Consider the following 13,954-nt stretch of genomic DNA (forward strand, 5'->3'; position numbering starts at 1 on the left):
AACCAATGGTAGGACAAGGGGTAATGGGTACAAACCGGAACACAGGAGGGTCCACTTATATCTGAGAAGAAATTTGTTCCTGGTGAGGGTGGCAGAGCCTGGCCCAGGCTGCCCAGGGAGGTTGTGGAGTCTCCTTCTCTGCAGACATTCCAACCCGCCTGGACACCTTCCTGTGTAACCTCATCTGGGTGTTCCTGCTCCATGGGGGGATTGCACTGGATGAGCTTTCCAGGTCCCTTCTGATCCCTGACATTCTGGGACTTTCTGATTCTGTGATCTGGTGCTTATTTTGGGGATTTGTGACCAAAACTGTGTTACTACCAGCGGGACGTTCCAGTTATTGCTTACAGAGCATCAAGGTGTTCTCTGGTTCTATTTTGCTTTATCTAATAAACTGGTTTTTACCTCAACCCCTAAGTTTTTGCACTTTAACCCTTTTGATTTTCTCATCCGCCAGACGGGACCGAGTGGCTGCTGATGGTGGTTAAACCACAAATATTAAAAAGTTCCACAGTTCTCCAAATATCAGCTTCCAAAAACATGTGTGAGAAAGGATCTACATTAAGGATCTACTGAACAAAATAAATATGAATTATCAATATCTAGAATTATATTATCTTTAAAAGAGATTTGTAAAGATTTTCTTTTACTGAAGAGCGATAGTTCAATGTATTTCTATTTAATTATAGGTATTAAAAAGTAGATGTGGTCAATGAAGGCTCTGGGTGATACTTAAAGGCAGAATCTCAAGCTTAAGGGACCCAATTTCCATTTCAATTTAAATCTCTGTCCTTCAAAGACCAGACCCAAGGTCCCAATTAATTTCATCTCATAATCAAACACCCAATTTCTGCCATTCGAGGTGCGACATTTGTCCTCGTACCGAACACCTATGGGTTTTCATTACATTAATTATTAATGCTTTTAACATCCAAAACTAATAAAATTGTGGAACTGAGCAACGTAACGTTTACTTCGTAACATCCAACAATTGTTAAGAATCATATCCAGCCACCTGTGGAAAACCAAGTTTTGTTAGAAATGCCTCGCACTGAAAATGTCCAATTCCTTTTTGGTTATAAATACATAGAAACTCGTGTACGTTCACACTAAATCCGGTATTTGATGTGTGTAGACCAATAAAGCGATGGGCTCCATAAAGTAGGCAAAATTGGGGTTTTTTAAGACCTCTGCATGTGTAATAGAAAAATAAAAGGTAGAAAAAACTGTATATATTGGACAGATTGCAGAGGACAAAATTCATTTCTAAAAATCTGTGGGTTGGCTCCATCAATGGGTATTTTGATCCCTGAAGCCTCCTGTGGGCATCAAAACATTAAAATATCAAATAACCGTGGTGTTGTTAACACGCTGGTTTGAAAAAGCATCAAATAACCTTGATTCGGCATCTCTGAAGAATAAAAAAACGCTCGGGGGACTGGAAACCCTTCAGGGGGTTTGGGTTGGGAAGAGATTGGTTATATGTGAGAAGCTGATGGTTTCCTGTTGCGGCGCCTCTGTGCAGTGATTTTATACCATTTATTCCATGTTCTGATAGCGATCCCTGCAGCGGAGCCCACGGCAGCTTTGGATCAATTTTCTTAAAAGGCCAGACGTGGTAACAAGAGACATGTTTATTACCCCTGCTCTGGGGTCACTTTGTGATTTCGTGATATTTTTTAGCAAATTATCATGAGTTTTTCTGAAATTGTTGCAGTTTGTTATTGAAACAGGTGATAAAAAGTGTAAAATCACAAGTATTTCACTGACTGTTAATTACAATTTTGATAAGGTCTTTTCTGGATGGAGATTGGCGTAATATATTACTTATCCATTCAGAAATCCAAAGGAAGGGTGGTGGATGTGGTCTGCCTTGACCTGAGTGAGGCATTGGACACAGTGTCCCACAGCATCCTCACAGCTGAACTGAGGGAGTGCGGTCTGGGTGATCGGGGAGTGAGGTGACTGTGAACTGGCTGAAGGGAAGAAGCCAGAGAGTCGTGGTCAATGGGGCAGAGTCCAGTTGAGGCCTGGATCTAGTGCAGTGCCTCAGGGGCAGTGCTGGGGCCGCTGTTATTCAATATGTTCATCAATGACTTGGATGAGGGAATAGAGTGACTGTCAGCAAGTTTGCTGGTGACACCAAGCTGGGAGGAGTGGCTGACACGCCAGAGGCTGTGCTGCCATCAGAGACCGGGACAGGCTGAGAGTTGGGTGGGGAAACATTTAATGAAATAGAATAAGGGCAAGTGTAGAGTCTTGTATCTGGGCAGGAACAACCCCAGGTTCCAGTGTAAGTTGGGGAACGAGCTGTTGGAGAGCAGTGTAGGGGAAAGGGACCTGGGGGTCCTGGGGACAGCAGGATGAGCATGAGCCAGCACTGGGCCCTTGTGGCCAGGAAGCCAATGGTACCTGGGGTGGGTTACAAGGGGGTGGTCAGTAGGTCAGAGAGGTTCTCCTGCCCCTCTGCTCTGCCCTGGGGAGACCACACCTGGAATCTTGTGTCCAGTTGTGGCCCCTCAGTTCCAGCAGGACAGGGAACTGCTGGAGAGAGTCCAGCGCAGCCACCAAGATGCTGAAGGGAGTGGAGCATCTCCCGTGTGAGGAAAGGCTGAGGGAGCTGGGGCTCTGGAGCTGGACAAGAGGACACTGAGGGGTGACCTCATTCATGGGGATCAATATATAAAGGGTGAGTGTCAGGAGGATGGAGCCAGGCTCTTCTCGGTGACAACCAGTGACAGGACAAGGGGCAGTGGATTCAAACTGGAACACAGGAGGTTCCACTTAAATCTGAGAAGCAACTTGTTCCTGGTGAGGGTGGCAGAGCCTGGCCCAGGCTGCCCAGGGGGGTTGTGGAGTCTCCTTCTGTGCAGACATTCCAACCCGTCTGGACACCTTCCTGTGTAACCTCATCTGGGTGTTCCTGCTCCATGGGGGGATTGCACTGGATGAGCTTTCCAGGTCCCTTCAACCCCTGACATTCTGGGATTCTGGGATTTTACCTGAAATCCATTCTGGATTAAGAGGTCTAGTAGAGACCTCTGGAGACAGAAACGACTTTCAAATGCAGCGACCAATTAAATCTAAGTCAAGCTTATTTTTTCCTTGAACTACGCTATATTCTCTGCACAGATTAACAGACCAATTCCAGCAGTTTTTGAATAGTTACTTCTGATACCTTTACAGGAGGTGACTAGGTCAGTGGATGAGCCCAATTTAAGTTTAATATTAATCATTTAGCTTAAGTAGATGCACACTAAATATAATGAATTATTTAGAGATATAAGTGGGGTGGTCAGTAGGTCAGAGAGGTTCTCCTTGCATTCTACTTTGCCCTGGTGAGACCACATCTGGAATATTGTGTCCAGCTGTGGGCCTTTAGTTCCATTTTACACCCTGTAGTCTTCGCAAGTCCTTTCTTCAGGTTTAAGATAAGCCTGTCCTTAAAATCAGAACCTATCCTAACAAAACCCACCTTAAATTGTCACTGCAAAGCCAACTCGAGGTAACTGCCGCAGCGTGATGTTCCATTTGCACAGGCAGTTCTGACCAACTTAAAAAAGACTCATTTCCAAGCAATTTAAATTTTAGATAGCTCAGAATTTTGATCCCTCTTCGACAAGCTATTTATTTCTATAACAACACGCACAGGAAAAGCCTGAAAAGTACCCACATATTTTAGAATTTCCACACTAAGAGATTTCTAACAACCGTGTTTTTCTGCATAAGAATGACTAAAGCGTAAAGAACTTATTAAGGCGCAAATACCTTTTTGAGCTGCTGTTCCTTAAAGCACCGTACAGTCCTGGCCGGTTCCGAAATTAAGTTTTTATAGTTCTCGCAGATATTGAGGCGGGATTGGGCCACTTGCATCGTGCCTTCGAGAAGTGATTTCCATACTGAGTACATGCTCCTAAAATAACAAAACGCAAAGGTTGTGGGTAAGAAGAAATGGAGGTTGAGTGTTAAATTGAAAATAAGACCCATAGGAAGTAGAATGGGAATCGAACCCTAATAACTTGTGGGGATGGGGAGCGTCGTGCAGACCTTTCCTACTGTGTGCAATCTGAATACGAGTCACCTGCTTCATTCTATAAATACAAGAGCCTGGATGAGCCACTTTGAGCTCCCCCTGTTAAATAAGTGAGCTGCACAGCGATGGTTTTACTACTCACAGGTCAGTGGATGAGCCCAATTTAAGTTTAATATTAATCATTTAGCTTAAGTAGATGCACACTAAACATAATGAATTATTTAGAGATATAAGTGGGGTGGTTAGTAGGTCAAGAGAGGTTCTCCTTGCACTCTACTCTGCCCTGGGGAGACCACATCTGGAATACTGTGTCCAGCTGTGGGCCCTCAGTTCCAGCAGGACAGGGAACTGCTGGAGAGAGTCCAGCGCAGCCACCAAGATGCTGAAGGGAGTGGAGCATCTCCCGTGTGAGGAAAGGCTGAGGGAGCTGGGGCTCTGGAGCTGGACAAGAGGACACTGAGGGGGGACTCATTCATGGGGATCAATATGGAAAGGGTGAGTGTCAGGAGGATGGAGCCAGGCTCTTCTGGGTGACAACCAATGGTAGGACAAGGGGTAATGGGTACAAATTGGAACACAGAAGGTTCCACTTAAATTTGAGAAGAAACTACTTCTCAATGAGGGTGGCAGAGCCTGGCCCAGGCTGCCCAGGGGGGTTGTGGAGTCTCCTTCTGTGCAGACATTCCAACCCGCCTGGACACCTTCCTGTGTAACCTCATCTGGGTGTTCCTGCTCCATGGGGGGATTGCACTGGATGAGCTTTCCAGGTCCCTTCCAACCCCTGACATTCAGTAATTCTGTGATTCTGTGTAAGGCTGTATGATTTTCAATATACTCTTTGTTTAGTGATACTTGGTGTGGCAGAATGCAAACCCCCCTCTTTCCCCCTCCCTCCTTCGATATGGAAGGCATAGACACATCTCCCTCTCTCTCTGCTGCTTGAGGCCAACAGCTTCTTTTGTTTGGCCCCAGAGCCCCCTGGCCAGGGCCGTTAAGAGAGAGGGGAAGGGAGCACAGAGGCGCCAGGGAGCCGCTGGGCGCCCACGGCCAGCGTGGGGGATGTTTGGAGGCTTCAGGGGCACCTCACAGCCAAGCTGGGGGTGCAGAGAAGCTTCTGGAATGCCTACAGTCAGATCTGATCAGGCTATAAAAATAGGATTCTCGTCGAGGCTTCACCTCTTGTGCGATCCTGTTGGAGTTACATGCTGAGCTGCTGCCACCAGGAGCCACTTCCCCCCCTGTCCCGTGGATGGAGACTCCACTTGCCTTGCCCCCATGTGTGTGAGTAAATTAACCCTCGCAGGATTACGAGTGTATCTACTTTCCATCCACATTTGCACGTGTATTTATACTTTCCGTGCACATTTACACGCATACTTTCTGTGCTCAATACGAGCACGTTTATAAATTAATCCTTGCATACTCGTGAGTGTATTTTCCTCCTGTGCTTCCACATAAGCAGGTGTAATGTTCCGTGCACGTTTGCAGGTGTATTCTTCCTCGCAGGATTGCGAGTGTACACTTTCCATACTCAATATGAGTACGTGTATCCCTTTAAAATAATCCCACACCGTGTTCAGGCAAGTGTGGACTCTTCCCGGACTCAGGGATGGGTCTGACATTGTTTTTGGTGAAGCCACATGCATGCACTCTGTGGACCACCTGTTGTATTAGTTGCTGCCCCTTCATAATTTCCTCAGCTGGTATCCAAACCTGTATCTAAGTCACTTTGGAGTGCTAAAACCCTGTTTCTCACCGGTTTACTAAAGGTTGGTTTGGACCCTGTTGTCCCTTAAACGAACCTCGGGGGGCGTATGTGACACTTGGCAAGGTGGATTTGTTAAAATTTTAAGTTTTAAGTTCTGCTCATATTTACCAAAAGCAACTATAAACTACACTAAACAATTATAAGATAAGGCCTATTTTGCACTTTGCTAAGAAAGGATTTATCCAGACAAAACAGCATCTGCAAGGCGATGGACCAGAAACAATGTCAATAGCTGAACAAAACAAAGGCCCACGTGGAATCAGAGGAAAAGATCCAATGAGAAGCAAGAAGACCCCAAAGTGAAATTTTGCTATTGGACTGAATCACAGTATGAAGGGTTATATATAGATATAAAGATATAAGGTATAAAAATATATAAAGGTCTATGGTTTTCTATGCTCGGTTGAACCTCTGCGCAGGTTCCCAGCTGGATCCAGCCCTCCTGCTATTCTACTCCATTAAGTTTTTATTTTTTAAGAATTTTGTCTATCAAAGTCTGCTGTGCATACGGTTATCAGGAGAAAAGACACATACGGACATAAGGAGAGAAATCCAGCAGCATTTGGCTTGGGGTATTTCCCCCATGCAGTAAATAACAGAGCGAACCCACCACCCAACTCTTTTAAGTCGCAATAAGCAGAACCCTAAATTCCTCTTCTGCGACATTCATGGTGATCTAACAAATACCTGCACTTGAAACTAAAAATTTAAATCATGTTTTACCAAAGTCAAAGCTCTTCCTCCTGTCTCTGTTCCGAGATTCAGTTTTCAGTTGGACCAATTAACAGACCCTCTAGAATCACAGAATCACAGACTCGACTGGGTTGGAAAAGACCTCAGAGATCATCCAGTCCAACCCTTGGTCCAACTCCAGCCCATTGACTAGATCATGGCACTAAGTGCCATGGCCAATCTCAGCTTAAAATCCTCCAGGGCCGGTGGGTCCAGCACCTCCCTGGGCAGCCATTCCAATGCCTCACCACTCTCTCTGCACAGAATTGCTTTCTAATCTCCAGCCTCAATTTCCCCTGGCAGAGTTGAAGCCCATGGCCCCTTGTCCTATTGCTGATGCCTGGGAGAAGAGCCCAATCCCCACCTGGCTACAACTGCCCTTCAGGTAGTTCTAGAGAGTGCTGAGCTCCCCTCTAAGCCTCCTCTTCTCCAGACTAAACAAGCCCAGCTCCCTCAGCCTCTCCCCATAGGGCTTGTGCTCAAGTCCCTTCCCCAGTCTTGTTGCTCTTCTCTGGACCTGCTCCAGCACATCAATCTCTTTCCTGAGCTGAGAGGCCCAGAACTGAACACAACACTCCAGGTGTGGCCTCCTCAATGCAGAGCACAGGGGAAGGATCACTGCCCTTGTCCTGCTGACCACGCTGGTTTGGGTACAGGACAGGACACCACTGGCCTTCTTGGCCACCTGGGCACACTGTTGGCTCATGTTGAGCTTCCTGTCCATTAGTCCCCCAGGTCCCTTTCTGCCTGGCTGCTCTCCAGCCACTCTGTGCCCAGCCTGGAGCACTGCAGGGGGTTGTTGTGGCCAAAGTGCAGGACCCGCCACTTGGCCTTGTTGAACTTCATCCCATTGGAATCAGCCCATTTTTCCAGTCTATCCAGACCTCTCTGCAGAGCCCTCCTGCCTTCAGCAGGTCCACACTCCCTCCCAACTTGGTTGGGAGCCAAAGCCAGATCAGATGTTGCTACCTTGGGATAAGATCATAGACGCTGTGATTTTGATCATCTCACAATCAAGGAGCCACCAGTGTGCCCAGGTGGCCAAGAAGGCCAATGGTGTCCTGTCCTGTATCCAAACCAGCGTGGTCAGCAGGACAAGGGCAGTGATCCTTCCCCTGTGCTCTGCATTGGGGAGGCCACACCTGGAGTCTTGTGTTCAGTTCTGGGCCCCTCAGCTCAGGAAAGAGATTGAAGTGCTGGAGCGGGTCCAGAGAAGAGCAACAAGACTGGGGAAGGGACTTGAACACAAGCCCTATGGGGAGAGGCTGAGGGAGCTGGGCTTGGTTAGTCTGGAGAAGAGGAGGCTTAGAGGGGAGCTCAGCACTCTCTACAACTACCTGAAGGGCAGTTCTAGCCAGGTGGGGATTGGGCTCTTCTCCCAGGCATCAGCAATAGGACAAGGGGCCATGGGCTTCAACTCTGCCAGGGGAAATTGAGGCTGGAGATTAGAAAGCAATTCTGTGCAGAGAGAGTGGTGAGGCATTGGAATGGCTGCCCAGGGAGGTGCTGGACTCACCGGCCCTGGAGGTTTTTAAGCTGAGATTGGCCATGGCACTTAGTGCCATGATCTAGTCAATGGGCTGGAGTTGGACCAAGGGTTAGACTTGATGATCTCTGAGGTCTTTTCCAACCCAGTCCATTCTGTGATTCTGTGAAATAATCCCAGGTTGTTCAGTGATTTTGCCTCAGGCACCTGGAGCTTCTTCATGGGGCGGAATAAACCAAAGGACACAACCGGAGATGTGGGCAGAGTTTTGCAGGGCCCCAAAAATTCATTAGAAAAGCTCTGAAGTGCTGAAATCAGCAAAAGAACGTGGGTCTGCGTGCTACAGGAAGGTTTTAAATACACTTCAGACTGATCATTCGGTTTATTTCTTCTCAGGCACACAAGCCGTGGGAAGGGACTGAAAGTTCAACCACAAATGTATCAATGATTCCTCCCCATTTGAAACAAAACTGGTCAGAATGCAAAGAACACATTGAAATACAGTATCTTAAATACTTTCCCAACTATTTCAGAGGTGCTGTTTGAAGGTGGGAGCCTGAATAATTCCTGGTTTTATATTACGATCCACCTTTCACGTTCATGACATGGAGTTTTATAAACAAGCGTTTCTTGCTTTGCTGCCTCGTTATTATTAGATGTGATCATCATGACGAATGTTCCCCTAAAAAGAAAATTACTGCTGTCTTTTCCTATGAAAAATACATTTATTACTCTAACCTTAAAGCTATTTACTAAAATATATATTCAGATATGAGCATTAACACCCAAACAGGGCGCACGACAACAGTCGTCCTATCTCTCTATTTTGTTTTTGAAGTAATAAACATTGATTTGAGACTAATCACAGAATTTCAGGGGCAAACGAAGCTTCATTTTTAACTCTACAACAAAGAAAAAATAATGACGAAGAGCAAGTGTTTCATGGTTAAGGAAAAGAATTCTACAAATTGAAATTCTAAAGATGGTTATTGGGAGATATCCAGCTGTTAAATTACCTATAATCGCTTCGTTCATCAGCTTTTATTCCCAGCCAGTCCTTCTTTAGGTATTGGCTCGCCAGCTTCTGAATGCTCTGTTCAAAGAAGGAAAAAATGAGTTAAAAATAAGAGGTAATTAAAATACCATGATAATCTGACACATAAAGAAGCAAATAATCTATAGCATTAGCAAACGACTTCAATGTACAACTGGAGTTTGTTTTCTGGTTTGTATTTGTGCTTGACTTTGGTTTCTGTTGACAATAAGAACTGAGTTCTATGTTAATACTTTGAATCTCTAGCTGAGATTTACACTGAAAATACTTCTGTGTGTGACCAATGCCAATAAAACCAATGGTACCGAGGACATTTGTGGCACAATCAGAGACGGGAATATTGCAGATAAAATGTTTCATGGCTGTAAGAATAAAAGGTTTTATTTCACTGCATCAGGACAAGGGGTTCTGAGAAGCAATGAAATATCTGCTCATTTAATGCGCCCAAACCCAAATGCTCCGTTTTGATTCTTCGGTTGCTCACAGGATGGGGTCTTTATTACATTATTACAGCAGACTAGAGACTGCAAAATGCAGCCCGTCTTTAATTATTAATGTTAATGACGCTCTTTTGTCTCCGGGTTTCACTTTGCGCCGTCTCAGAAAATCAATAAGAATGTTTTCATAGCTGAGCTCAGGGTCTCAGAGGTCTCCCCTTGGCCTTGTAATCTTATTTATATCATATATATCGCTTTGGGATTAATGGAATGAAAAGACGATCCAACGCACTCAATGATAAGCACATGCTGTATCATTTATATCTATTTTTCATAGTGTATTTAAGGTACTATCATCTGCTAGGCCGGCTTGAAGTATCTCAAAAATCACAACCAGATTTCATCCTTAGCAGCCCATTCGATGCTAAAAAGTTAATTATTCCTAATATACCATTAGTAGAAAACTGATGGTATATCATATTAGATGTATCTTGGGAGTCCAACTCCTGCTCTGAACTGATCTCACTGAGCCGGGTACCAGTTTTGGGTGTTAACGATGCTTAATGACCAGATTTACATTAACCATCCCTGCGAAGCCCATTTATTAGTGGGAAACTGTGATTTCCCATTCTGAGCTTCCACATCATTCCCAGTTCCCTTCCCTGTTTTCCATGGCACTGTTTGCCCAGCTAAGGATCATTTTCAAATTCCACGTCGGTATTCATATTTGTATCCATATCTGTATATCTACATCTATATTATTTATATATTATATATATAATATATTTCTATTTGCATTCTGACACGTTCACCTCTACACTCAATCTTTTCCACAGGTAAAGTTATGCCTGTAACTATAAATTCCAGCACTGTAATTTCTTTCATTTTCTCTTTTAAATGCACAAATGACACGAGGTAACTGTTAAAAACCATTCAGATAAAAGGAAATATACTATTTGCTTTAAAAAAGCAAAGAGTTGGGGGTTTATTTGGTACCTCTACCTGGGGTTATTCGCATTTTTCTATCCCTTGGGAAGCAACTTCCCCTATGGGATCTGCCCCAAAATGCCCAACGAACATCCACAAACACCAAACTCACCCAAAAATTGTCCAAAAAGGGACAAATAAAGCCATTTTTTGCACACAGAAACCCTATTACTGAAGGTGTAATTAATCACGTTTAACATGCTTGAGAGAATATTTAACTGAAGAATAAGCAAGCAGTCCATGCAGAATGTTCTCCTATTACTGCTGGATGACACGTTTCCTTAACATTTATTTCAAAGTAACTTTAGGGAATGGGATGGAGGTTTAGTGAGTAAAGGCGCTATTAAAGATAACAATGTAAATTCTGAAATGTATATGAAATGTATGGTGAAATCCATAATTTCCTCTCAGTTTCCTTGCGTTACAGACCATTGGGGTGTAAGGAATTCAAATTCTACTTTGGGAAAGCCATATTGGGAGGGTGGTGTATCTGAATCTGGCACCTCATTCACAACCCTTCGTACCTGAAAAAAACACTACAACAATTTATAGTATAAATATGTAAAACTGTACTTCACCAAAACTACAACCGTCTGCTCACCGATGGCTGTGAAACAAGAAGGGATTTTTATTTAATGTTTCCGCTTCATTATAAGGTGTGTATCGTTGAACTGGAAGAAAAGTGCAGTTAGTTATTTTTTTATAGTAATAACAAATGGTTTCTTTTAAATTGCACTATTTTGAATCAATAAGTATTGACAGAAAAGGTCAAAAATGTCAAATTCCCTGCAAGCGCTGTGCAACCTCTTTGGTAAAAGAAACGGATCTTGTAACTCCGCTTTGGTGTGTTCTTGAATCATTTTCGTTGGAAAAGACCCTCAAGATCATTGAGTCCAACCATAACCCACCCATGGCACTGCCCCATGTTCTGAGAACCTTCACGTCCGTCTGTCCAGCCCTCCAGAGATGGTGACTCCAGCACTGCCCTGGGCAGCCTGTTCCAATGCCACACAGCCCTTTGGGGAAGAAATTGTTCCTAAATCCAACCTCAACCTCCCCTGGCGCAACTTGAGGCCGTGTCCTCTGCTCCTGGTGCTTGTTTCTGGGGAGCAGAGCCCGACCCCCCCTGGCTCTAAGCTCCTTTCAGGCAGGTCAGAGATCAGGAGGTCTCCCCTCAGCTCCTGTTCTCCAGCTGAACCCCCCAGGTCCCTCAGCCGCTCCATCACACTTGTGCTCCAGCCCCTCACCAGCTCCGTTCCCTTCTCTCCACTCGCTCCAGCACCTCAAGGCGTTTCTTGGTGTGAGGGGCCCAAAACTGCCCCCAGGATTGGCGGTTTGGCCTCCCCAGGTCCCAGCACAGGGACGGTCACTGCCCTGGGCCTGCTGGCCACACCAGTGCTGCTACCAGCCAGGATGCTGGTGGCCTCTTGGCCACCTGGGCACACGCTGGCTCATGTTCAGCCGCTGGCACCAACACCCCCAGCTCCTTTTCCGCCGGGCACTTTCCAGCCGCTCTTCCCCGAGCCTGTAGCGCTGCCTGGGGTTGCTGTGACCCCAGGGCAGGACCCGGCACTTGGTCTTGGTGAACCTCACACAATTGGCCTCAGCCCATGGATCCAGCCGGGCCAGACCCCTCTGTATGGCCTTCCCACCCTCCAGCACATCAACACTTCACCCAACTTGGTGTCAACTGTAAACTCACTGAGGGTGCACTCGGTTCCCTCATCCAGATCATTGATAAAGAGATTAAACAGAACTGGCCACAACACTGAGCCCTGGGGACACCACTCCTGACCGGCCAACAACTGCATTTGGCTCCGTTCACTACAACTCTTTGGGCCCTCCAGACAGTTCTTTACCCATCACAGATACACCATCCAGACCATGAGCTGCAGCTTCTCCAGGAGATGCTGTGGGACACGGTGTCACAGGCTTTACTGCAGTCTAAGCACACAACATCCACAGCCTTTCCCTCATCTAGCAGGTGGGTCACCTTGTCATGGAGGAGATCAGGTTGGTCCAACAGGACCTGCCTTTCATAAACCCATGGAGACCGGGCCTGATCACAAGGTTCTCTTGTATGTGCCCTGTGATGCTATTTGAGATCATCTGCTCCATGACCGTCCCCAGCACCGCGGTCAGACTGACAGGTCTGTAGCTCCCCAGATCCTCCTTCTTGTAGATGGGTATCACATCAGCCAAATTAAATGAACATGAAGCAGGATTTTAAAAGCGCAAATATAAAATAGTATCAACAGACCAGCTGTGGTATAAACCACATTTTAACTCATCTGAAGACGCACATAATTCCTCCATGTCTTGGTTTTCCCTTGTTCACATGTTTGCGAATCTGCCTCGCAGATGGATGGATGGGGTGGAAAATTGTGTCAATCGATCACCCAAGGAATCAACACCTAGAAATGAAATTCTGCTCAATAGAAAAGCCTTAATTGCATCATTTTGATCGCTTGTCTTTATCAGAGAGGAATCCATCAACCAACCTCTTAAAACTTTCATCTCTACAAAATCAATCCATGCTCTGCTATTGTTGTTGCATTGAAAAGGGACCTTGGACTGAGAAAGACAGAGAAATAGTCCCCTCTGAGTCATTTTTAATATTCAGCGACCCGAGGAATCCTGCAGACGTTACCCCCAATGCAACCAACCCTGCAAACATGTGGAAGCCACTTGTGCTATTAAACTATTCAAATTAAGACTCTCCGATAACAGCAAGAAAAAATCAGCAATGTTGGGCCATTACTATTGTGAGTTGCGTTTAAGATGGAGAATTCTATTTTATTTTGGTAATCCCAGAATGTCAGGGGTTGGAAGGGACCTGGAAAGCTCATCCAGTGCAATCCCCCCATGGAGCAGGAACACCCAGATGAGGTTACACAGGAAGGTGTCCAGGCGGGTTGGAATGTCTGCACAGAAGGAGACTCCACAACCTCCCTGGGCAGCCTGGGCCAGGCTCTGCCACCCTCACCGGGAACAAGTTGCTTCTCATATTTAAGTGGAACCTCCTGTGTTCCAGTTTGAACCCATTATCCCTTGACCTGTCACTGGTTGTCACCGAGAAGAGCCTGGCTCCATCCTCCTGACACTCACCCTTTAGATATCTGTAACCATGAATGAGTCCCCCCTCAGTGTCCTCTTGTCCAGCTCCAGAGCCCCAGCTCCCTCAGCCTTTCCTCACACGGGAGATGCTCCACTCCCTGCAGCATCTTGGTGGCTGCGCTGGACTCTCTGCAGCAGTTCCCTGTCCTGCTGGAACTGAGGGGCCACAACTGGACACAAGATTCCAGGTGTGGTCTCCCCAGGGCAGAGCAGAGGGGCAGGAGAACCTCTCTGACCTACTGACCACCCCCTTCTAACCCACCCCAGGTACCATTGGCTTCCTGGCCACAAGGGCCCAGTGCTGGCTCATGCTCACCCTGCCGTCTCCAGGACCCCCAGG

General features: G+C 46.0%; 1 protein-coding gene across 1 annotated transcript in view; it reads right to left on the reverse strand.

Moving 5' to 3' along the window:
• FCHSD2 (FCH and double SH3 domains 2) overlaps positions 1 to 13,954 on the reverse strand; it is a gene marked incomplete at its 3' end in the record, with an annotated part of 166,427 nt that overhangs the window by 80,025 nt on the left and 72,448 nt on the right. The window contains exons 4-5 of the mRNA XM_080350470.1: positions 9,036 to 9,112; positions 3,769 to 3,913 (exon numbers count right to left, since the gene is read on the reverse strand). Coding sequence (XP_080206596.1) covers positions 3,769 to 3,913; positions 9,036 to 9,112 — 222 coding nt within the window. The remainder of the gene's footprint in view (positions 1 to 3,768; positions 3,914 to 9,035; positions 9,113 to 13,954) is intronic.

Source organism: Nesoenas mayeri (genome assembly GCF_963082525.1).
Source record: "Nesoenas mayeri genome assembly, chromosome: 1".
Taxonomy (NCBI): domain Eukaryota; kingdom Metazoa; phylum Chordata; class Aves; order Columbiformes; family Columbidae; genus Nesoenas; species Nesoenas mayeri.